The sequence below is a fragment of the Sphaeramia orbicularis genome, chromosome 15 (assembly GCF_902148855.1).
Source record: "Sphaeramia orbicularis chromosome 15, fSphaOr1.1, whole genome shotgun sequence".
Taxonomy (NCBI): Eukaryota; Metazoa; Chordata; class Actinopteri; order Kurtiformes; family Apogonidae; genus Sphaeramia; species Sphaeramia orbicularis.
The window spans coordinates 33,326,192-33,352,682 of NC_043971.1; the positions used below are offsets into that span (position 1 = coordinate 33,326,192).

Genomic DNA, 26,491 nt, shown 5'->3' on the forward strand with positions numbered 1-26,491 from the left:
TCTCTTAACAGCTGGTATAATTTTCCTCCTCTTTCTCGATCTTTAACCTCATGTAGTATTTCTGCTTATCTTTGCTGCTGTCGAATTCTGCCAAAGAGCACTGCGCACCGGGCTTACTTACAGGTCCTGGTTTTAATCGCTATAGTCAGAGAGACGTACAGAATTAGATCCATGTTGCTTTCGCTGACCCGGGATAGAATGTGTTTAGGTAGATGGATCAGAGTATATGTGACCACACAGTTGTGCACTGGTTTGGTCTCCTCATTACTGTTACAATATGTGCCAAATATCAGTTTACCTGTAGCACTGGTGCTAAAACACAAACAGCCTTATCAGCTTCTTTTCTCTTGACTATTTGATAACACGAATTAAAAATACAGCAATAAGATGGAGACAGATAACCTGTAACTGATGGTGTGTTCAGTGTCAGAACAGTTATGTATGTACAGTTATGTATGTGTGCTCCTGTTCTCGATTTAAAGATCCATTAAATGAGTTTCAAAGAAATATAACCACAATAAGAGCTGTACAGTTGAAAAATGATCACTGTGGCCCCCTCTAGTGGGCAAACGGGAAACTTCTGAAATCGGTTCAATTAACAGTATTGATGAATCATTATTTCTTCATCTTGTCACGTTTTACACACTTACCGCTTTAATGTCAATATGTAAAATGGTTTATAAAATAATGATGTAGTTTTAAAAGGATGTTTTTTAATTATGTACAGCACAGGTGTCAAAGATGCAGCCCAACAAAAGGGTCCATTTCAGCTCGACATGCAAAAATTATACTGAAGATATTAACCGTTATTGGTACCAGAATCCTTTTAGTTCAGGTTCCACATACAGACCAGTTTGATCTGAAGTGAATCAGACCAGTAAAATATTATCATAATAACCAATAAATAATGACAACGACAAAGTTTTCTCTTTGTTTTAGTGTAAAAAGGTACAATTACATGAAAATGTTTACATTTATAAACTATCCCTTCACAAAAAATGTGAAGAACCTGAACCAAAATGAGCAACCTGAAATGTCTTAAGAGAAGTAAATGCAATTTTACCAATATTCTGTCTGTTACTAAATGTGTCTTTGTAGATCCACTGTGATCTGTAAGTTGTAATGTACATGTATAAATGATAAACTGAGACAGAATATTGTTAAAATTGCTCTTCATTTTCCTAAGGTATTTCAAGTTGGTCATGCTCACAATTTTAAAGAAATTTTTTAGATATAAACATTTTCATTATGTAACTTTTACTTAAATGTAACCTTTTTTCACTGTTTTTATTTTGCTGATCTGGCCATACTGTATGTGGCCCCTGAACTAAAATGAGTTTGACACCCCTGATGTACAATATTTATCAACAAGCGTAGCTCCTCTTATTACAACAGTTTTTAATGCCATTTATTTCCTTCCGTTCCTTTCTTTGCCTTTCCCTTTTTCTTTTCTTTTCTCTTTTTTTTTTTTTTTAAATATACACCTGACTGCACTTACAGATGCAAACAGGAGGAGTTAAACCTGCTTACAGCTACTTTAAAGTCTGTTAGAACCCTAGTGGGTGCTAAAATCTCCATCTCCTTAGTCGCTGAGAAAAACTTTAAGCTGTTTCATGATGCCAGTTCCAAAAGAGTCTGTAACGTTTGATAGATGAATGCATAAAGACTGGAAATATTCTGCATACGCTGTGGAAAGAGCTGACCACGTTACTGATGTTAATGATGTCTGTTTTGGTTTCTACTTGACTACTTGATCTATCGTCTAAAAAATCTGGTTGTATTTGCCTTTACTCCAGGTATGGCTTCAGTTCACAGGGTTTTTTTGTTTTTTTTTGAAACCCATCGTTTGACATAAAACATTATGCTACTTTTATAATATGCATTGTTCTAACAACTTGTACTTGTAAGATGCTTTTTACATATCTGAAGCTGCTCAAGCAACATGTTGGCTTTAATGAAGCACTAGAGGTGTTTCATTTTACTTCATGGTTTGCGTCGCCTGCTTGGCCACAATCCTTTTCGGTCTTTAAGATCGCTCTCTCTCCTCATCGACTGGTCCGTCTCTGATCTTTGCACTCAGGAAAATAAGTTACATCACCAGCTGCATTGTTCATTTCAAAGCAGAACGACCTCCGTTTGCTTCGGCCTCCCGGCGTCTCTGTGCGAATGGACTTTGTTTTTACGCTGAGGATCCATTGTGTATATTTGTTTTGTGTAGTGTAGCTGCAGCCGCTCTGGTTGTACGATACAGTAGCTACGATATAATAGATTATTTTTGTTAATCAAGATCCTGTAAAGCTTAAAAATAAACATTCCTGTGTAGTTAGCTTGTGAGAACGCTTACGTTACTCGTGTCACTGTGGTTAAATATCTGCCAAGAAAGCTAACTTCTTTTGTAATCAGTGACGGAAGCCTTCTGACTAACTAACAGGCACTTTTAAACCTCATAGAATCAGTTCAGTATACTCTGTTAAAATGCAAAATGCTCCCTATGTGCCTTATGTATTATTTTGATAATGAAAACCAAAGAGCGTTTAGGTTGTAAATTCTATTTTGATGAAAAGTCATATGATTGTACATCTATATGCCTTAATGTTCAACAAATAAAAGTGTATATAAAAAAAACCTCTGCTCTTTATTTTTCCATTTTATTTGCTTTTATTTGATCTGTTTTACTTCTTTTGTTTGGAGTCTGAAGAACCAATGTTGTGCTCAAAACTTCCTGTGAATGAACATTTCTAAGCATATGTTTTCCCAAAAATCTGAATGTTGATGTTTTTTTTTTTGTTAAATCTAATATTAACCCACATGAACCCACATCTGATCACTTCACTTTGGCTATAAATTGCAACCATGATCACACAGACACGATCAAATGAATGTAACAAGTGGTGCCGGGCACAACAAACACCACCCTTCACACGTACCGTAGTTTATTTTGGCATTGATCCAGCTGATGTCATCATGTCTATGCATGTGCTGACATCAGCATATTAACCCTTTCATGCATAGTGGTCACTGCCGTGGACAGTTATTTTACAGATGTTCTCTTGCATATTCATGGATTTTGTGGTTTTAGTTGCATATCAGCCAACACATTGGACACTCATGGATCATCTCATACACTGCAATTCACACCATTACTGTAACTTGCTGTTCTTGATAAACCTGATCTTCAGTAAAATGTTTGAGTGTAAATCAATTGCTAGTTGTTATTAGACTATAATTAACAGTTTTCTTAAACAAAAAAATGGTTTTTTTGCATATTAGCTCCATGAAGGAGTAATAACTAGTATCAGAGTATGCTAAAATGTGAGAAAACACCAGATTAGCTGCATTAAAAAAACTATTTTGTAGTTTTCACACAGTATATCACTTTCTGATATTGCATTTTAAATACATGTTTCTTTACTTCAAAAATTAAATGCATGGTGTCCAGCTGAGTGGGCATTTTTGTACTTCCATTAAAAATAGGTTCATTAAAATAATTTCAATCACTTTTTTTTTTTTTATGCCTAAAGTGTAATAAAAGCACTCAGGAAAATAATCTTGACTAAGGTCCTCATAATTCATACATCAGAGGGTTAATTGCCTCTATATATGTGCCAAGTTTGAGGTGAATTGAAACTAAATTTCTGTTTTTATAGACATGTGAAATGTCGCCCATTAGAAGTAAATGGGAGAAAAAAAAAAAAGATTTAAAAAATTCATAAAAAATTTTAACTTTGACGTACTTTTCCCAAAATGTAATGACATCTATTCTGGGTCTTTGGCAATCTATAACCCCAATTTGGTATGAATTGAACAAATAGTTTTGCTGCTAGAGACATGTGAAACTTCACCCATTATAAATAAATAGGGGAAGAAGATTCTAAAAATTCATTAAAAAAATCGAAATTTTGACCTATTTTTCCCAAAATGTAATGACCTCTATTATGGGTCACTGACAATCTATAACCCAATTTGGTATGAATTTAACCCATAGTTTTGGTGCTAAAGTGTTAACAAACAAACCAAACCAAAAACAATACCCCTTGCCTCCCCTTGGGGGGGTGGGGTAATAAATCGTGGATATCACTTATTTTTGTTAAAATACTCTAATGTTTTACAAACATGAAGTGAAAACAGCCAAGGCCAATTTCTGTCTTTTCTTTATTGTTGACAATTATTTACATTGTCCGTTTACGCTGTCATTTCAATCTGACAGGAAAGGACACAGATCAACACATTAAACAGAAATATACCTCTCTTAAAAAACAAAGTTGGATGTAGATTAAAGTGGGGTTTGTTCCCACCAATGTCCCAAACTTGTTATAGTCATGGTAGTTTTAAAGTGAGTGTGGATTAAACCATTTCAGGTTTCTTAAGTGTTAACAGTGAAATACTTTGTATGTAATTAAGCAGCGGCAAAAGCCAAAGTTACTGTTGGTTCTCTCTCCTCTGGGCCCATGCAGACGAGCAGAAATCAACAGTGTAAAAGCTGTCATGTAGTCTCAGCAGAGGATCAGATTTTATATTAGAAAAGGAAAGATCTGCAGAAAAATACTCTGATATATAAATATGTGGCCAGCTTCTCTTACATCAGCACAGGCATAAAAATTAGAAAAACACAGCAATTGTTGGACACAAAATGCTAAGTCTCAACAATGCACAGCTTAGTAAATCCACTGCTACGAGCGAGACTAATTACAATAGATTGCCTCACAATCAAGTGAGAGGTCGAGTTACAGTTAAGACTCAGTCACAGCAGAAAGCTCTGTAGGTAAAAAAAAAAAAAAAAAAAAGACATAAAGGTACAAATCTACCATCAGGTGAGCTGTTGAATAAAAGCCACTAAAGCAAAGCAGGGCAGAATGTACGACGGATACATGGGCGTATATTAACACGTGGTTAAACTGTAACATGTGACAATGTAAGACTTAAAAAAGGCATTTTCTGTCAAGATGAAATGTGTAAAATAAGATTGTTTTCATCTAAAGCCTTTGGTTGAGCAGATTTGTTTTTTAAAAAATGACATAATCACTGATAAAAAAAAAAAAAAAAAAAAGACAAAAAAATCTGCTTTTGTTATAGCACCTTTTTGCAAATGAGAGCTCTGAAGTCGTACATTCACAGCTTTGGGGCAAAATCCATTTGGTTGTAGTGTTGTATTAACTGTTGTGTTCCCATACATTTAGTTCTCAAAGACCAATACACTGTTGAAGAAAAGGAACGTGGGTGGAAATGTTGGCTGCGCTTTCTCTTGTGGTGTTGGGCTTGCAGGGCAGAGATCGTGTTATTTTACGTCCGATTCCGACCGCCACATTTGCATAAAACTATCCCCTCCTAAAAGCTGACTTTTCCCTAACTTTGGCTTCATTTCTTCCTATAAAAACACACCCTGACTCGCTTACAGAAGCCTCGTGGTGGATCAGGACGAGCAGGTGGAGTATTTAGAAGACGAGTTTCTTTGGCATCTCCCAGGTAAACTCGGGTCGGCCGAAGTGACCGTACGAGGCCGTCTGCTGGTAGATCGGCCTCTTCAGGTTCAGTTCCCTGGGGAGGATTCACAGGAAGTTGGGTTATTTTCAACACATTGTATGGATGTAATTTATCTGAATCAAAACAAATACAAAAGACATATGGGTGCTTCTATGAAACTGGTCCCTAAAAACAGGACATGGGGGCTAACAATTCAAACCAGATGTAGATGAATGTTATGAAGCAAGTTTGGAAGCACTTTGGGTCTATTTTAAAAATAAATATTTACTGAGACAAAACTGAAACTATTTTTCAGATAAAACACATGTTTATATTATTTAACATTATATTTAATACAAAAATCTGCATTTAACATGGTCAAAAGGACATGAAAATTATGCTCTACTATTTTTCTGAATATCTCTTTATAAACAATAAACAATCTCTATTCTCTCATAGGTACATTTTGAGAATCAAACTAATTCTGCAAGGCAGAGTGTGTCACAAAAATGGCCGCTGTTGCAAAATCATTTGCAGTTTATATGTGTTTAACTGGGCAGGTTCTGCATGTGGACACAATGGGTTACACACGAAACCTGGAATGAGACTGAGATTTATGAAATACCTGCATGTCTGGATTAGAAAAACCACTAGGATCATCAAATTTAACACAGTGTCTTTATTTATAATGGTATATAAGACCATTTCAAGCCATGTTTTCCAGATCAAATGCACTGACACCTGGGTAGTTTTCATGTCCTAATTTTGTTCCTATTTTTGGCCCCAATATTTTATTAAAAATTCATTAATTTTGAGATGTCTCAGTGCAAGAGTATAATTTTTTTGCATTTATCTGAGGTCATCATTAGGTACGTCCTGGGGGAAAATATGTCTAAATTTCTCTTTTATTATTGGGTCTAAAAAGCTGGTAAAATGCCAGGTACCAAAATGAACCCAGTGTCATAGAAGCACCCATATTAGCAGGTGATATACTGAAGTAGCATGGGATCATGGGAGTTCTTATTTCGACATTTTACAAACCAGTTCAAGTTTTATTTAACTGAATTTACATTGAATAAAATGTGAAATCTCTGAGTTTGTTCATTTAAATATATAAGTTGACATTACTATATAACATAGGTCTAGTTGTTTTTAGTTACATAAGGTGGAAAAGTTACATATTACAACTTAACATTTATATTTTGCTGGATTCACTCTGTATGCTGTCACAAAATATTTCCATAAACCTGAAAATCAATCAGGAAACTTTTGACGAAAACCAATTACTATTAGTATTTTAACATTTGTCAAAAATTTTAGTCACAGTTTGTAAATAAGAAGCTGACAGAGCCAGGAGTTTTCCCTTCCATTAGCCTTAAAATCTTTTAAATGGAGCAGTAATTTATAGATTGACCCCAACACTCCAAATACAGATAATTACACTCAGATGAATCCTTGACAAAAAAAAAAAAAAAAGATTGAGATGGTATTTTTAGACAGTTAAATGTGAGTCTATAGAAGCCAGGCCTTTTATGAACCAGCATCTAGTGGCTGTAAGCGGTATTCCACTTTAAATACATCTGCACTGGTTTCAATTTCAAGCTGCAGTAGTTATTACCTACTGCTTTTAATGCTATCTGACATTATTAGTAAATAACTCTTCAGAAAAGCAGTTAAATGGGAACCTGTATGAGTCACCACAATCACTCCATAACTGCTGTCACACTCATTTCCTCCTGTTTGGATCATTTCTTTAGCCTGGATGATGTTTAACCTCAAGCTTTTACCTGAAAGTATTTATAAACTGAATTAAATAAATTATTATAACACTATTATTGTGTTTGTAGTAGTTTGTAAAAAAAAAAAAAAAAAAAAAGTATAAAAGGTTAAAATCATAAAGTGATTATATGTTGATGCTACTCTTTGGCTCCCCCTAGTGGTTGTATAAAAAAAAGACAATGAACAATACATTTCACCAGGAGCTCTTTGCACACAAAAACAACCACAAAAACCTGCAAAAAATGAGCGTTAGAAAAAACAGTTATTCTCAAGTAATATAAAATAATTTACCTGACAATGACTCCTGGTCGCAGGTCGAAGTTCTTGTTGACGATCTGCAGCAGCTCTGACTCTGTTTTCTTTGAGGACCCATAGGTGAACAAGGAGATGGAGAGAGGGTGGGCAACTCCAATGGCATACGACACCTGCAAGATGAACTCACATATATTAGTTCAGATGTTTCTGCTTTAACCATGTCTGACTCACACACAAAGCCCCCCCTCGAGCTGTGACACTTTGGAGGGCATAAAAAATGTTTTTGGAGGTGGACATGAGGCATCAGTCTATTATAAAATGTTACTATCGGCCTCTGAGCTTAATATGCTGTCTCTCAAAAGAACATGGGAAACTGACTTAAAAGTCAGCTTCTCAGAAGATGAGTGGAGTAGAATTCTTAAGAATATGAAAAAATTATCGCGAGAATTACGATCAAGGTTGGTCCAATTTAAGATCTTAAACCGAGTATACTGGACACCTTCCAGATTACAGAAAGTGGGGCTAGCGGGGACTGATGCCTGTTGGAAGTGCCAGCAGGATAGTGGCACTCTTCTGCATATGCTCTGGGAATGTCCCAAAATCCAGGAATACTGGTCTTCGGTTCACACTGTAGTGGAGAAAGTTGCTGGTCAGGGCATTTCCTTTACTAATAGGCTTTATGTGCTAGGCCAGGGGTGTCAAACTCATTTTAGTTCAGGGGCCACATGCAACCTAATATGATCTGAAGGGGGCCGAACTAGTACTATGAACAACCTGAAAGTTCTTAAGAAAAAACAATTGCAATCGAACAATATTACACCTTAGTTTTATCATTTATACATGTGCATCACAACTTACAGATCACAGTGGATCTACAAATACACACAACATTGAATAACAGGCAGAATATTGTTAAAGTTCCACATACATAAGACATTTTTGTTCAGGTTATTCACATTTTTTGTATAAGGCTAGCCTGTAAATGTAAACATTTATGTAATTTTACTGTTTTTACACTAAAACAAAGGAGAAAAAAAATGGTTTTCATTATTTGCAGGCTATTATGGTAGTATTTCACTGGTCTGACCCACTTTAGATTGAATTGACCTAAAATGATTTTAACATCCTTGTTTATCAGTATCTTCAGTGTAATTTTCGCATTTCACAAATTCATCCCAGGGGCCGGATTGAACCGTTTGGCGGGCCGGATTTGGCCCCCAGACCACATGTTTGACACCTGTGTGCTAGGGGATCCTTCTGTTTTGAGTTTTTTGCCCTCCTCTGCTGTGCAATGGGTACAAACTGCCATCATGCAGGGGAGAAAACTCTTAGTAAGGGAGTGGAAGGCTCCATCGACTCCAACTTTCCCCCAGTGGTATACCTCTCTTGGTCAATTGGCAGCATTTGAAAGATTATCTTACAGACTGTTAAATAGAGTAGATGATTACAATGACAAATGGGCCCACTACTTCTCTTACACAGGTCAATGACGTTTCCAGCTCAAGAATGTAAACTGGAATTAGTGATAAGTAATGACTGTTGTAACCATGTATATACCACACTATGTGTATATTATTGGCATCGTCCTTATTATTATTATTTATGTTTTGTCTGGTCAGACATTGTCCACATGTTTTCAGTATACTGGCACTGATAACTGGCATAAGGTGTGGAACTGTATAGCATGTATGGTCTTAATTTTTTTTTTTTTACTATTATTTTGTCCTTTTTTTAAATTCTTTTTTTTATATATAAAAGAAAAACTCAATAAAGATCAAGCCATAAAAAAAACAACATGTCTGACTTTGGTTTTATGGGGGTTGTGATGGACTTCATCACTGACCTGGACCAGGACTCTCCTGCACAGCTTGGCTTTGACCAGAGACTTGGCCACCCAGCGGGCGGCGTACGCAGCAGAGCGGTCAACCTTGGAGAAGTCTTTACCAGAGAAAGCTCCGCCTCCGTGTGCACCCCAACCTCCATATGTGTCCACGATGATCTTCCTCCCCGTCACACCAGCATCGCCCTGTGGTGGAGAAAAACGATTAAATAACAGGAAGTGTACCACACAGACTGTCAGCTACCCCTGGAAATAAACGGAAATGGATGTTTCATGAAGTATAAAAAAACACACAACAGAAATCACAGTTGGAGTGTCAGCATGTACGATTATACAATTGTAAAAGGCTGCACATCCAGGTCCAGCGTGTTTTCAGGTGGACCTCTGAAGCACTTTTTTTTTTTTAAATTATGTTTTGATGTTACATACACTACAAACAAAAAGTTAAGGATATTTTTAATTTTTGTGCCATTTTTTTTTTTTAGTTGGGATTCTTGGACAGCGCTTTTTACTTTTTCGTGTGTGAATTGAAACACATTTTCTTAATGACCAGACATAGTTTTATTTACAAATGGCAAAAATGACAAAAAACAATGACAAAAAAAAAAGAAATATCCTTAACTTTTTGTTTGTAGTGTACCTGTTATGAAGCACATTGAGTCTGCCTTGTGTATGAAATGTGCTCTGTAAATACAGTTGAATTGAATTTAATACTTTGTAGAACACAGAAGTTGCTTTTTTTTTTTTTTTTTTTATCTTTTGTTTTCTGTGTTTGAAGCAAGTAGACTCAAATCACAGTACTACCTGTACTAGTTGTAAAATGACTGAATCACCAAATCTCACAGCTCTAATTTGTACAGAAAAAACTTGTGCCACCCTGTGCAACAACCTTCCATTAAATCTGTTGTTACACAAGACAAGGCTTTTAGAAGTGAGTTTAAGGTTCAAGGTTACTTTATTTATATCTGTCGGTAGATTTGTTAGGTATTCCATTATAAAGCACACAATGAACCTAACAGACAGGTACTTCGTCAAGTGTCAAGACAAAAATGTACTCAGTGTTCCGCTTTTCACCAATAAAGCATGAGTCACAAAATAAGTAAAAAAAAAAAGATAAAATAAAAAAGATCAATGATAAAATACAATTTAAAAAAAAAAAAAAAACCTTAGGGAAATAAAAAATGTGTCCAGGATAAACATCAGGATAGGAACTTAAAATTAAAAAATTTAAAAGCCACAATAATAAATAGAGCTAAGAAATACAATAAATAAAAAAAAAAATAAAATAAAATGTCACTACTTATTGAGCTTTGACTGGAAAAATGTGCAATGTTTCTGTTTCTGCACAGTTTGTACAGTTTGCACTTTAATGTTCTGAGATGTGCAACGTAAACAGGCTTAACACAGCCACTGATATTGTTCAAATGTTCATCTTTGTTACCAAAATTAGTTTGTTGTTCTAAAAAAAGTAACTTTATTGTCATAGTTGTAAGATAATTGTGCATTTCCTATTTTTATTTGGAAAAAATATTGCCTCGGGGTGCAGTCTTGTTGAGTTTATTTGTATTATTCAAGCAAAATCTAAGTTATATTTAAATTGGACAAAAAATTATTCAAGGAAAAGCAAAAAGTATAGTTACAATATTAAAGTTTCTTTCAATAAAAGTTAGAATTTCACTACTGTTACAATGTTGTTGGGGTTGAGGGGGGCCTGGAGATTTTTTGTTTTCCAAAGGGGGGTCCAAGAGAAAAAGACTGAGAACCAGTGCCACAGAGGATGGGAGTCATTATTAAGAACTGATAAAGCCATCCTCTGTACCTGTTCAGTGTACTGGGAGGCAGGACAAGACTGGGACTCACCAATCAGGACCTGGACCATCTCACTATTCGGTTCAGTGAGTTTTTCTCTGTAACTGAGGTCTGACCGAACCATGCCACCAAGCAAAAAGAAAAACAGACTCAATAAAAGAACGATAAAAGAGTCAAGACTGTTTGGTCAATGTGGAAGTGGGCAAGTTTCCTGAGGCAGTGAAGGCACTGATGGCCCTTTTTGGAGACAGATTTGCAGTTTACATCAAAGTTACATTTTTCCTCAATTATGGTCCCAAGGTATTTATATGATTGCACTTGCTGTATTTTTTGACCTTTAATTAAAGTGACTCCGTGTCTGTCTTGTTGTTTTCTAAAACCAGTAACCATACCTTTGGTTTTAGATATGTTCAGCTGAAGGTCGGACTCCTCCTACCGCTGTACAAAGTCATCAATAACTGGGCCATGACTGGTTTCACTCTCTTGGAGTAAGCTGATAATAACAGAGTCATCTGCATACTTAATGATGGCCCTATTCTCATATCTGCTCTGACACATGTTGGTATAGAGCAGGGGTTCCCAAAGTGGGGTACGTGTAACCCCAGGGGTACTTGGAAGAAGCCCAGGGGGTACTTGAATTTTATTTTTTATTTTTAAATACATCATTCATTCATTCATTCATTCATTTTCTGAACCCGCTTTATCCTCACTAGGGTCACAGGGGTCACTTGGAGCCTATCCCAGCTACATAGGGGCGAAGGCGGGGTACACCCTGGACAAGTCGCCAGTTCATTGCAGGGCTGAACATATAGAGACAAACAATCACTCTCACATTCACACCTATGGGCAATTTAGATTAACCAATTAACCTATTAGTGCATGTCTTTGGATGGTGGGAGGAAGCCGGAGTACCCGGAGAACCCACGCAGACACGGGGAGAACATGCAAACTCCACACAGAAAGGTCCCACCCCCGTCGACTGGTGTTGGAATCAAACCCAGGACCTTCTTGCTGTGAGGCACAAGTGCTAACCACTGCACCACCGTGTCGCCTTGTTAAAATACATCAAATAAGTCATAATGTACCAAATACAAAATAAATAATAATAATGACAATTAATGCTGAAATATAAAACACAATAAATACATTAATATAATAGTTTTATCATCTTGTTTAAGCTTTGGTAACATTTTAAGAACATTTCTATTTTATATTATTCAAAATGAATTTATTTGAGTAGCTAAGTAATAATTTTGTGTTGATGAAAGGTTTGTTTATTAATAAATAACCAATTTATTTATTTTTCTTATCAGTGAAAGAGGGCACTTTTCAGTTTATATTTTGCACAGAAAGTTTACTAATTTTTTTTTTTTAATTTTTTATATATTAAAATTAAATATATGTTGTTTCTTTACATAGCTTTGAAAATATAAACAGACACCTTTGACACAGGAACAAATTTTGCCTAATTTTCTTTCAATCAAAAATGCTGAAGCAAGAGTTTGTCTGATGCTGATCAATAAACAAAATGAATCACTTATTCAATTCTGACATACAGTAATTGTAAAAATGATAATATTTCACTCAGTGTTGTGCATAGGACTGTGCATTGGCAAGAATACAATATGTAATACGATGCACGAGTTACAACCCAATATATTGCAGTACAGATACAGAAACTATTTTGGCTAATTTGATCACATTGACAAAGAATTAGTGGATGAGATTTTTACAGGAGTCGATGGAAAATGTATAGAATGGCACCAAAACTCTGCTCAACAGTAACAGACTCTTTCCACAGGCTTCCAGTATACTGCAGAATGGAGAGGTTCTTTTAATTACTTATTAAACACTAAGTAGTCCGAGTCCTCAGCATATCTAGGATCTTTTATCCCCATACGACCCTGTTTGCACTCAGAGATCCTCTGGCCGGGGCATTTTATCTGTTCCAGACGCTGGGATGAAGACTATGGGGGACAGAGCCTCTGAAATAAGAGCCTGAGGGTTTGGAGCCGAGGAAATACAGCGGCTGAGACAGTGGCGTCTGTTCAATCCAAGCCTCAAACTGACTTTTACCACATTGTTTTCCCCATTTCATATGAATATATATATATTTATTTGTGTTATTTTTCACCCTTTTTGTTATATTTAGTTTATTTAGTTGATAAGTGCTATACTATATATACAAATTGTTTTATTAATACCATTTTTTAAGGTTACTTTTATATACAACCCAAGCGGTGGAATTTGCATTTGTATTATTGCAATTATCTAGTAGCTGTTGTTTTTTTTAACACAAATTCTGACTGAACTTTGTATGTTAACTACTATTTAGAAATCAGTAGTGTTTTTGAGAATTGGTACAGTATCACAAAACATTATATAGATAAATGTCAAAAGCAGGAATGTTTTTTATAAGCGTGGTTGTCTTTGTTTTTTGTTCAACTTTTATTTACTTATTTATATACCTGTTTAAAATGATTTTACTAGCATCCATAGGTGCTGTACAGTATCATCGCTTCTATCTTTTTTTTGTAACTTATATTTTATTAGTTTTAAAAGAACAACAACAAAAAGAAAACACAACAACATGAATAAGTCTGCGTAGCACAGTCTTATCAATTATTTTGCTTATATAATGTCCATTTTTTCCACTTTTTGTTCATTTGTGGTTCTTGTAGTCTCAATCTGTGTGTTAGTTTTTCCATTAGAAATATGTCCTCGATCATATTTATCCATTGATCCTTTGATGGCACGTTCATCTTCCCCCAATTCCTAGTTATACATTTTTTTGCAGCTATCAACATCACCTTTACCAAATATTTATCGTATTCACATATAGTGCCATCACCAAAGTTGCATAAATAAAGAATTTCAGGTTTCTTTGGAATTGTGTATAGTAATACTTGACATAGGACATTGTAGATCATTTCTCAATATTCCAAAAGCTTTAAACATTTCCAAAACACATGAGAATGGTCAACATCTATCTCCCTGCATTCTCTCCAACATTCCTGAGGCCTCTGTAACTGTTTACTTTTAAACTTGGGTGTAATAAAAAATCTTATAAGGTTTTTCCAGGCAAATTCCTTCCATGTCCAAGAGCTAGTAGTTGTATGATGTAATTTCCACGTTTAGCCAATCTATATCATCAATTTCTATGTCAAATTCTCTTTCCCATTTCACTTTTATCATCGCCTCTATCTTAAACAGTGGAGACTTTAATTACCCCACCCCCCCGAAGGGAAGCAAGGGGTATTGTTTTTGGTTCCGTTTGTTAGTTTGTTTGTTTGTTAACACTCTAGCAGCAAAACTCTTGGTTGAATTCATACCAGATTTGGTTTATAGATTGCCAGTGACCCAGAATAGATCTCATTACATTTTGGGAAAAATAGATCAAAGTTTAAATTTGAGATGAATTTAAAAATTTTTTTTCCCTCATTTACTTAGAAATGACAAAATTTCACATGTCTGTAGCAACAAAACTATTTGTTGAATTAATACCAAATTGAGTTTACAGATTGACAGTGACCCAGAATAGATGTGATTACATTGTGGGAAAAGTAGATCAAAGTTAAAAATGTTTTTCTTCTCTCATTTACTTATAATGGGCGAAATTTTAAATGCCTATAAAACATCGATTTTGTTTCAATTTACTTTAAACTTGGCACATATATAGAGGCAATTGATATGCTGACATCAGCACATGCACAGACATGATGACATCAGATGGATTGATGTCAAAATGAGCTACAATATGTGTGGGGGGCGGGGTTTGTTGTGCCTGGTACCATTTATAATAATATTACGCTCAGTATTTAGCATTCTTTAGTGAAAATCAGGTATTTTCCTATATTAAATTTACAGACCATGATTGATGTCCATAAAAGCTCAAATTAAAGTTGAATGTTACATCAAAAACTGAGAAAATGGAGGAATAAAAGGGATTTTTTTTCCAGTAAAATATATCATTAACTGAACGTAAAAACAAACATCTCCATCCACTGTCACTGATCAAACTCTGTGGGTTTTACTGGTGAATCAATATTATAGAAGATAAGGGTGTTTCCACATTCACTACGGAGCCTCTGAACGTCCAAATGGGTCATATCTGATGACCATGAACAGATGACAAACTGCATTTTACACCAGTTATTTACAAGTATTGATAGGATTAGTGGATCAACAGTTTTTTGTTTTTTTTTACTTGTTTAGTTTTTTTTTTAATTTGTTTGACGTTCACCTGGGGTCCTCCGATGACAAAGCGACCACTGGGCTGGAGGTGGTAGATGGTCTTATCGTCCAGATATTTAGCAGGAACCACAGCGTCAATGACCTGAGAAAAGCACCCTTGCATTAATACCAAACATACGACGTTGGTCCTGTGATAAAACACACTCAGGAGCTCAGGCTGTTCACCTTCTCTTTGAGGACCTTCTTCTGGTCTTCCAGAGAAATGCAGTCATCATGTTGGACTGAGATCACGATGGTGTGGACTCTCTTGGGGATCACGGCTCCGTCCTTCTGTTCATAGTGGACGGTCACCTGAGGGACGGATAGAGGAAACACAGGACAAACATATGAGACAGAATTCATCCAGAGGTCAATATTTTAGCTTGTAGAAAGTGTCAACCTCCTCCCCTTCCATGTTACCATTCCTATTATACTTATTATTATGGACAGACATAGATATCCACAATAAATGGTTGGATACCTGCATATATATGTGTTGTTTCCAGTCATAATTCAAAGTGTATATATCACAGAATGCATCTTTACTATAGTTGCAATATGTTTAGTTTGTTTAATGATAAAATTATATGTAACTGGGAAAGCTTTTCATTTTAGAGCTGAAATAAAAATTTAAGAATTATACCTCCAAGAACCAAAACCAGAGGTAAAAACATGTGTGACAATACACACCTTCCTACTGCAGCTCTCTCCTCTCAGTCCAAATCCAAAAGTTTTAAATACAGATGAACCTAATGTTGTTTCATACTCTTATGGAAATATGAAACCACTTTTCCAAGTTTCCATATTGGACATGGAGTAAAGTAGAAGAGTCATATACAGGTCACGTAGTGATTGTGATTGGCAACTACAGCTGTCAATCACACATTTATTATTGTTATCCATCTGTAAAAACACATGTGATTGGCCAAAACTGTGGCGACATAAGCTAGATTTTCTACATCCTGACACAACAACACCTTCCTTCTACCACTGCAGCTTTCAAATGTAGATATATAAATTGGGAGTTTTTTTACTGAGAGAAATCTATTGAAATATTCATTCTGACAGAGAGAAGCTAAATGATGGATATCTGCTAAATGTTCATATATTCACTTTGGAGATTAAATAATAAAAAGACCACTTAGAATTTCTACATCATCACATAGTTTGTTGTAAACATCTCAAAAATACAATTTCTATGTATGTTATTGTATCAACTATTGACCATGGTTACTATCGTTAACAAAAAGTGACGAAATGACGAAAACTATAATTGAAAAAACATTTTCGTTAAATTAAATAAATAAAAACTATAATTAAAAGAAAAAAATAATAAGTAACTGAAACTGTATTGTGTGTTTACAAAACTAACTAAAACATCTAAAAATTATGGATAAAATTCCCTTAGTTTTTGTCTTTGCTAATGTGGGATTGATATGAAATCGATTTATTTTGCTCGAGCAATTTAACTGGCGGCATCATACAACACTTCACGGTCCGTCACCTCTCGTCACTTGTTGTTTAGAGTCATCTTCTCGTCCCCACTCTACCTGGAAACATGGAGACTAAAGTTGGGAGAAAGCTCCAGAGTCCTGTCTGGGATTTATTTAAATATGATGGCGAGGAAGATAAAAGATATGAAAAAACTAAAACTAATACTAAAACTAAGCATTTAGAAAAAAACGAAAACTAATAAAAACTACCAAACCTGCTCTAAAAACTAATTAAAACTAGCTGAATTAAAGATTTTGTTTTGGTGATAGGAGGGACGTCTTTGCAGCAGAGTTTGGCGGAGTGTTGGAGTATCTGGGAACTAGGACTGCAACTACCTGAGACAGACTTAGAGGGGACTTTTGAGATCACTGCTGTGGACAGGAAACTGAAAATGTTCAAGTCTTAGTGTGACAGCTACAGGACCGCAGACTTGGAAGGAGACTGAGAGCACCATAAAAGAGTCTGCATTCCTGTCCATATTTAAAAAACAATTAAAACAAAAACTTCTTCTCAAACATCTTAAATTTAAATCTGTGTTATTGTATTTTTTGCCTCATGTGCCCGATGTGCTGATGTGTTCATACTGTTTAAATTCTATACTGTCTTATTTATTAAAATTACCTTAGGTCGTTTTGAGAGCAAGGGTTCAGTTTTAGCTTAGTTAGAAATAGGGATTGTTTTTCATAATAACAACCCCTGTTTTGCTTAATGTCTTGGGTCCCTTTTTATAAGCTATGGATAGCTTCTGGGGTTACCCTTTTCACAAAATCATATCTTGCTGGAAATTATGAATACAACTTGTATATGTATTTTAAATAATTTGTAAATTTAAAAAAAGTGAACTGAACTGACATATATTTTGGATTTGCTGTGTGTTTTGTGCAACCTGTGTGTGCTGTGCTGGACTGTATAACTTTGAAAATGTTCAATAAAAAGAATGTTTAAAAAAACAAACCCTAACTGAATTAGAGAAAAAAAAAAGGTCAAAACTAAATAAAACTGTCTAACATTTTAATGTAAGCACAGGTATCTACAAGCTATGACTTTTTTTTGTTTTTTTAAAAATTTATTTTCTTCTTTTTCCATTAGCTCAGTTAATATTCTTGTACATCACAGATTGGATACTGCTTGTACTTATTTGATTTTCTACTGCTCAGAGACTATGTTATGGTGTTCTTATTTCTGCTGTTGCCCCTTCTCGGTGGGCCTTGGGGTTGGTTTGGGCATGGGGGAAAATGATAGAAAAGGCAATGTATAATGAATGCACTGTAACTCTGCTCCTTTGTATGTACTGTTACATTGCTCAAAAAAAGATAAAAAAAAAAAAAACTAAATAAAACTAAACTACAATGAAAAATCCAAAACTATTATAACCTTGCACTTGACCAGCAGAAAAGTAATTTTTTTTTTTTCCTCAAACGGGGCAGCATTGGTTCAGGCGGTCCACAAAGTCAGTCCCAGTACATCACTGATGTCGGTGCCAGCTCACATCAGCTGACGGCTCAGCTGATTCTCTTTTATGGATCCATTTAGTAAATCTCACCCAGGGCACCATATTTAAACTGCTTAGCTTGGATAACAGTGCTGCTTTAGCCTGCTTACTCTTGCTGCTCTCCCTACAAGCTGCTTTCTAACTCACCTTACGCCGGGTCCTCCTTCTAAAGCCGAGTCTGACATTATCAGTGTCTCTGTCACTGATGTCTGCTCTGTTGTCTGGGTGGAGTCTAGATGGTGATCTCCCTGCCTTAGGTTTTCCACTTATTCACACAAAGAGCAGGGCCATAGCTCCAAATAGAACTTACTGCAGATGAAACAGACCTTCTTTTGATGAAAGTGATCATGAGTGGAGTGTAATTACAGATCAGAGAGCGGTTTGGTTAAATGTTATGCATTGCCATATGTTGTTTGATTTAATCAGTGGCTCTTCTCTAAAATCACAGACTGTTGACTGATTTATGAAGCTGCAGCTGTTTTGTGACCAGATAATTATGCCGAGAGTGTGAACTGGGTCAGCGCGTTCACACTGGGGTTATAAACAGAGCGATGCTGCATTGACTGACAGTTTCACGTCATCAGCTGTCACCTCCTTTAGAAGCTGTTTGTTATGTATTCATTTCATTTACTCCTTCAAATGCAATCACTCCTACTGGTGACTTGTTGGAAACACTGTAAACACTGTATAGACACAACTATTACTCAGGAAAAGTGTGTTTATGTTACTAAAACTAATATATAAGATAATCCAGAGGCCTGATTATATGTTATTTAAATGAACAATCACAGCTACATGGTCACTCCCAAATGTTTATCATTCAAGACTTGCGTTTGTTGTTGTTTTGTTTGTTTTTTATGTTATTTGTATTACTTTACTTCAATTGTTCCTTCCATTGATGGTTGAGAAAAGGATATATTAGAGATACAGTCTTGAGATAATAATAATAATAATAATAAAAATAATAATAATAATAATAATAATAATAATAATAATAATAATAATAATAATAATAATACATCAGTTTTATATAGCACTTTTCTTGGTACTCAAAGATGCTACAATACTTAGCCTACAATACACGTGTAAATGTGAAAGAATGTACAATGTGTATGTGAATATCTGAATGTGCCTAAGATGTACATGTCAGTGGGAAATTATAAAAAGCAATAAATAAATTATATTAAAAAAAAAAAAAATACCCCTAACATATAAAGCTTCATATTTAATCTGAAACAAAAAGGTATTAAATGCTGCCTCACAAATGTACAATCAGCAGCAAACTGCTTCCAAATCAGCCAAATCTCTTATGACTACATACAAAGCTTAAATGCTTGCAGTTGCTACTGTTTATCCGCTTTTGTCTACTGGCACCAACACAAATCTTGTAAGACATCCAGGTTACGAACAAAAGACTTATTCATACAAAGATGACTGTGGTCTTGTTTCAGTTTTAGAGGTGGAAAGCAAAAAAAAGGAAAATGTTTGTGTGTGCTGTGATTCTTAAACTCACCTGTGTTTTAGAGTCAGGACGCAGCCAGGTGATGACGCCGCTGCGTCTGAGATCAGCCATCTTCGAATTGAGTTTGTGAGCTAAGACGATAGTTAGAGGCATACATTCTTCTGTCTCATCTGTGGCGTAGCCGAACATCAGACCCTGCAGAGGACGATGAGTTAGAGGAGGTTGACTTAAATGAGTACTAATGAGTAATAGGCCTGTAACGGTACACAAAATTTTCGGTTCGGTAAGTTTTCGGTTTTCAAAGCCACGGTTTGTTTTTTTCGGTTCGGTAAGGGAAGAAAGAAAACCCCTCAAAATGTCTATTAATGCATTTATGAATTTTTTTACATTTTTCCCCCCAGTTTTTGGAGACAATAGAATATAGAAAAACAGGAATAATATAATTCTGCTGCTACAAATCAAATGGAAAATAAAATAAATTGCTAATATTACTAAATGTATTTTAAACATTAGTAGTGCACTTTTCCCTGAAAGGTAGTTTCGAACAAACAAGAAAAATCTAATCACAATTCTGTCAGTTCACATTCTGCATAAAAATAACAAAAAAAATTCCACATGAAGTACAACATTAACAAGAGGGTAAACTGGTGTTCTGTTTAAACAAACTGAAGAGAAACTTTGACAACACAATGAACCAAATTATTTATTTTAGTACAGAGAACAAACTGTTTAGGACACTGTGTGTATTTGTGTGTGCCTGTGTGCACAGAGGATTTTTTTTTTTTTTTTTTTTTTGTCGGAGCCGGGGGGGTAGGGGGGGCGCGCAGTTATATACCTGGGGTGTGGTCCATAACTAACGTAATGAACGTTGTCGTGAAACGAAAGTGAAACTTTACAAACTTTCAACATTCTATTTATTCCTCTGTTATACAGCGTGCGTGATAGACAGACAGACAGAGCTAGTGTCAGTGTTTTACATCTACCGTTGTTGTCTTTCACCTGAACCTGAACTGATCCAAACTGGACTGTACTGATGGTGGAGGGTCTTCAGTCTCTTCCTTCCAGGTTCACATCATATTTGTTGTTTTTTTTTAACCTTATATCAACTGCTATTTCATATTTCGGGTCAATGTGTACGTCCTTCCATATGTCCGTGTGAAACTTCCGCGGATTTAAAGTTCATCGAACGACGTCTTTCGTTCCTTTTTCTTTTTCTCATCATACTGTGCCGTTTTGGTACAGCTGTGTACCGAACCGAACAGGTGTGTACCGAAACGGTTCGGTTCGGTACGTGTGCCATTACAGGCCTAATGAGTAATATTATCACTAATGAGTAACTAATTAAAGAATCTAGTCAAATAAATCCAACCAAATAGTCATGGGAGATCTTATTATATGTGCTGATGTCCATTTGGTCATTTTCATCAGAATCCTTTCATTTCTAACTTAGGTTTATTACGTAGTAGTGGAATAAAGTACATTTACTTACATACTCTACTTAATTACACAATTAACTATTTCTATTTTATGCTACTCATCTACATCTCAAATATTACACTTTTTACTCCACTACATTTATTACAAGAACCTTCATTTACTGGTTAAAAAAGGTAATCACCTCATAAATGATGATGTACTGTATGACTATACATAAATACAGTAATAAATTGCAAGTACATTTAAAAGTTTCAGGTACTTTGCTTGTTTATTATTTTTTTCTGCAGCTTTCTACTTCTGCTGCAACATCCTCAATATAAATATTACACTTCTCACTTCACTAAGTTAGTTAATTGTTCCTTTTTACATATTTATACAATCTAACCAGTCGTAACAGAGTCTAAAATCATCTCATTGCTCTTATCTGTATTCATTAGTGATAAAAAATATATTCTTTATTAAGGAGTTACACTGACTACTTTTACTTGTGGATGTGGAATGTGGAATGGATCTGGGTCTTGGATCTGTGCACTGCTATAATGAGATGTATTTACCACTAATTAGGGATGATTATCATGCACTCTTATGTATCTTTAATCATTTTCCTGCTGCTGCTTTTGTAAAGAATATTCATAAAAACTAATTTAAAAAAAAATCCTAAATACTGTCAGATCAGTCAAACAGATGCATTATTTATTGTGGTCACTATCACCCAGTCCTGCAGCTGACACCAGATAAAGGACACACTGTCCATGTTGCGTCAGTCCCACCTGGTCTCCTGCTCCAATGTCCTCCTCCTGTCTGTCAACATGGACTCCCTGGGCAATGTCCGGACTCTGCTGCTCCAGAGCTACCAGCACGTTACACGTCTTGTAGTCAAAACCTGGCGAGGGACAAGGACAGACTTTACAAAGCTGACAGCAGAAAGCCCACATCTTATCTATTTAGGTGTCAAGTGGTTTCTCACCTTTGTCAGAGTTGTCGTAGCCGATGTGTTTGATGGTGTCTCTCACCACTCTCTGGTAGTCCACATTGGCCCGGGATGTGATCTCTCCACAGAGCAGCACCATGCCGGTCTTACACACCGTCTCTGTCATTAAAATCACACACATTTACATCCGAAAATCTCAAAAGTACATGATGTATCAGGACTCATAGCTCTTATCAGCACGTGCTCACATTTTAGCTTTTGGAGGTCAACATAGGTCAGTTCAGGAAATACCACGAAAAAAACAGTGATTTCTTAAAAAAACAGGTCAGTTCAAGGCCAGTGAGTCCATTTATAACATGTCTGTGCTCAGATATTTCACTTTAACACAATGTTGAGCAGATAAATAGATAATGTTTCTGTGTTTCTGTAACTTCCTGAAAACTTGTGATAATTATCTCAACATTAGCTCAGATTTAAGGGTTTATTACCACAATATATCCAATATTACTAGTAAAAATGTCAATTATAAATCTCTCGTAAGCAGATGGATGCTTAAAATGAACAATATTAGTTAGGAAATTGTATTATATGATCAATCAGGGCGAGTTTTACTACAGTTTTCATCAGCTAAGTGCAGATTTATTTTATATTTTCACAGAATTATGATATTATTGGATACTGGTAGGAAAAATCTGGAAATAAATGGACTGGAGCTGTGTTGTGTACTAACCACAGGCCACTTTAGCATCTGGATCCTCCTTCAAGTGAGCGTCGAGGACCGCATCACTGATCTGGTCACAGATTTTGTCTGCAGAGAAACATGAAGTGGAATTTGGTCAAAGGGGGTTAGATTTAGGATGTGGTTGAATTTAAACAGGTGATGTTTTCACTAAATGTGCAGAGCTTCAACTGAAAGTTGGATTTTAATCCCGTGCAGCAAGAGAACAATGCTTTACAGACTGCACTATTCATCCCTGTCTCTCTCTCTGTGTCATCCTGCTGAAGCAATACAATACACATGTTACATCAGAAACAACATCTGGTTGCTTTTGCTCTGCAGAACACAGTAAATAATGGTTTAAGCCAAGTAAAAAAAAATCACAAATGTTTAACACTTCATTGAATGTTTTTGCAGATAGATTATAAATAGCTTTCTGATAAGACAGACCCCAGAAATAAGAGAACATTCTATCTATGGGAAGAGCCCAGACTTCAAGGTGTGTTATCGTGGTAAAAAGCCACCAAGGCCAGACAGCCATGTGAACGTACAACATATGGTTATTCTACACCTGACTGCATGCAGTATGGGTTTGGACAGTTATGTAATCATTCTGAAAAACAGTGTTAAGATTATGAAGAAAAACACATTTCAAAAAAACAATATTTAACTTCAGTCTTTTTATCTGCTCCATTTTCACAGCTTAATGACACTTTTCTTTAAAACCCTACTTCCGACAAAGCTCGATCTCACATATTTAAAATAACATAATTATGTTCCATTGCAGTAACACACTGTAAATGCAAAGCTGTCACATTCAGCAATTTTCTCTTGAGCCACTCGACACATTTACACTGTTGTGTTTACCGATTATCGATTAAGCTCCTGGGACTTTGTAAGGTTACATATTTGTGGAAGTGTTACAAAACACTAAAGGGAGGGGTGGGTGTCAGAGGGGTTGAAGCCAGTCGAGAAAAGGGTAGAGTACAATTAGACTTTTATCTGCCAGACTAAAGTTAACTAAGAGATCTGAGATGTGTGGAAGAGCAGACGCAGAGTCAAGAGTCATAGCGAACGAAGCACCTACAGTGTGCCAAGTCATGTTAACTATATGGAATTTTATAGTAATAATTCACTTTTATAAATGCATTTGCACTGGTACTTCACACGTCATTTAAAGATCAGCAGCGTCTTTCACATATAAACACTAAAACTGGATTGATAATTATCATTTATGCCGATTTATGAACGTTGTGTGTGTAAAATGTTTAATTACCGAATAAAAAAATTACAATAAAACTACATCTACAGCCATTCTAAACTAATTTTCTTCCTTAATGTTTAATTTCTGAAACAGAGGTCTCTTTTTTTCTGAAATAAGTTTCCTATCAGACTAGTTTGTCCATTCACCATCAATAATTATGCTCACACATGCACATCTTCTGTAAATATACTCAACACTTTTGATACATTTGATGCCGTTCTGTAAATAGAGAACACAAAGCATGTTCCTTCTGCTCCTGGACCGACTCATGAATTTTGTTTCAGTCGGGCCAAAATATGCCTCCTTACTCAGCTTTATCCATCAGTCCAAATCCAAAACTGCAAATCTTTACATTTGTGCAGCTAGTACAGACAATCTGAATTATGTCTTCCTAAATGCCTCAAACCGCTACTTGGTAATCTTAATAACACTGATCACATTTCTGATGATCGACTAATCAATTATCCATTAAACCCATTTGACTCTCAGCTTGATCAGATATTTTTCTTTATTGTAGTGTAGAGATACAGTGAGTACATGATTAACCAGTGAAATACATTAAATCAAGACCATTTTACCATTTTCATAATAGAAAAAAAAGTTGCAGCATCACAAAAGTAAGGATTTGATACTTGATTTGAGAATATTTCTTGAATATTTAATCTGTGGGATGAACAACCAGCAATTATTTTTTTTACATTTTTAACATTTTCTCAAATTTAAAAAATGAATCAGTTCATCTCTACACAACTACAGTACAGCACGGTCAAGTGACAAGAACAAAAGTAACTTTTCTTTTCTGATAGGGGACTTTAATTATGACAAATAGTAATTTGTAACCCAACATGGAGTCCACATGTGGCTGCAGTTCACTGGTGACTCCTCAATGTGCAACTTTACACCACCTCTCACACACATTCAGCCTCAGCTGCCCTTCAGTGAGAGTGGGGGGTAGTAAACACATGCTGCTATGAATGGAATACCAACCACATTTGTAGAGTAAATATGCAGCAGTGAAGACCTCGGAGCTCAAATCATTAAATGCTTACAAGACTGACTGAAACTTTTTCAATAACTGCTTAAAGGTTGGTTTTTGTTACCCAGATCCCAAATAAATGCTTTTGGTGTTTCATTACTTTATAAATTAAATATAAATAGGTTTGAACTACCCACAATATGACTGGCTCTGGAGGATTGTGATGAGCTTTTTTCAATATTTTGTGAAATTTTGTAGACAAAACTCAGAATCTTTCAATCATTCATTCATGTTTAATCCACAGAAAAAAACATGAATAAAAATAACAAAGGATTTGGACATAAACTACTCTTCATATACACTTATTTTTGCATGAATTCTGAAAATTTGAAGGATGCAGTTTTGGCATATGTTAAATGTATTCCTTGATTTGAAGAAACTTCATCCATTTCTGTCTAAGTGTCTATTAAACCAGTGGAGTTCTGAAAACATGGGCATTTCGGTGCAACAGTAAATGTCACTTTTCCACTCAGGTTTCTTTAGTCTCACCTGGATGTCCTTCTCCGACGGACTCCGATGTGAACATGAAAGAGCCGTCTTCCAGCAGATCGCTCATGTTTCTACTCAGTCAGGTATTTGGGGCGACTCTCAGGGAGAAAAGGTTCCTCAGTTCCCACCAACAGCAGAGATCCAGAGAGAGATCTGAAGGCTGCTTTATATTCCTGCTGGTTCTCTTTAAGAGAGAAACGGAGAACGGGAGGGAAACTGCCCTGCAGCCACTACAAAGTCTGTCTTATAAACTCCACGTCTGTGTCCACATGGCCCAATATATATGGCTAAGAGTACACACGCGCGCACACACACACACACGCACACACACATACACATCTGTCATGTGAATCCATGGGACAGTCCATTCCAGGGGGAGTGGATGATGGGAGGGCACTGCAGCCTATGAAAACTGCCTGTTAACCCCTTGCGGTACATTATGATGTTTGACTTTTTGTTGCAGCCTCTGCTCTGATGCCTCTGTTTTGGGGTGCGACCCGTCTCAGGTGGAAGCAGTGACATCTGAAAAACGGGGTCCCCACCCCTCCCTCCTCCCTCATCAGTGGGACAGCTCTCTGTGCTGGGACTCAGCCAGGTCAGGTCAACCTATGGACACAGACAGAGGTGTTTGTTGACTGCAGCTAAAATGATGCAACCGCTCCTGTTTACATCAGGAACTGCATCGCGCTGGTTTCTGTAACTGTACACACGAACATTAAGACAGTGATAGAAAATGAGGAATTTGAATGGTTTATGTTCCTGAAAATGACACGTCCTCATGTGAACTGAGGG

At 36.0% G+C, this 26,491-nt stretch overlaps 1 protein-coding gene across 2 annotated transcripts in view; it reads right to left on the reverse strand.

Moving 5' to 3' along the window:
* Nucleotides 1-4,134: 4,134 nt before the first annotated feature.
* Nucleotides 4,135-26,491, reverse strand: part of LOC115433704 (S-adenosylmethionine synthase-like) — a 29,235-nt gene continuing 6,878 nt past the window's right edge. The window contains exons 1-10 of one of the 2 annotated variants that reach the window (XM_030155166.1): nt 25,700-25,766; nt 22,923-23,000; nt 22,229-22,351; nt 22,032-22,144; nt 19,876-20,019; nt 15,563-15,688; nt 15,387-15,479; nt 9,338-9,520; nt 7,531-7,664; nt 4,135-5,535 (exon numbers count right to left, since the gene is read on the reverse strand). In XM_030155166.1, coding sequence (XP_030011026.1) covers nt 5,433-5,535; nt 7,531-7,664; nt 9,338-9,520; nt 15,387-15,479; nt 15,563-15,688; nt 19,876-20,019; nt 22,032-22,144; nt 22,229-22,351; nt 22,923-23,000; nt 25,700-25,766 — 1,164 coding nt within the window. In that variant the 3' untranslated portion in view covers nt 4,135-5,432. Of the gene's footprint in view, nt 5,536-7,530; nt 7,665-9,337; nt 9,521-15,386; nt 15,480-15,562; nt 15,689-19,875; nt 20,020-22,031; nt 22,145-22,228; nt 22,352-22,922; nt 23,001-25,699; nt 26,306-26,491 lie in introns of those variants that run through there. The other variant, XM_030155164.1, reaches the window with a different exon arrangement.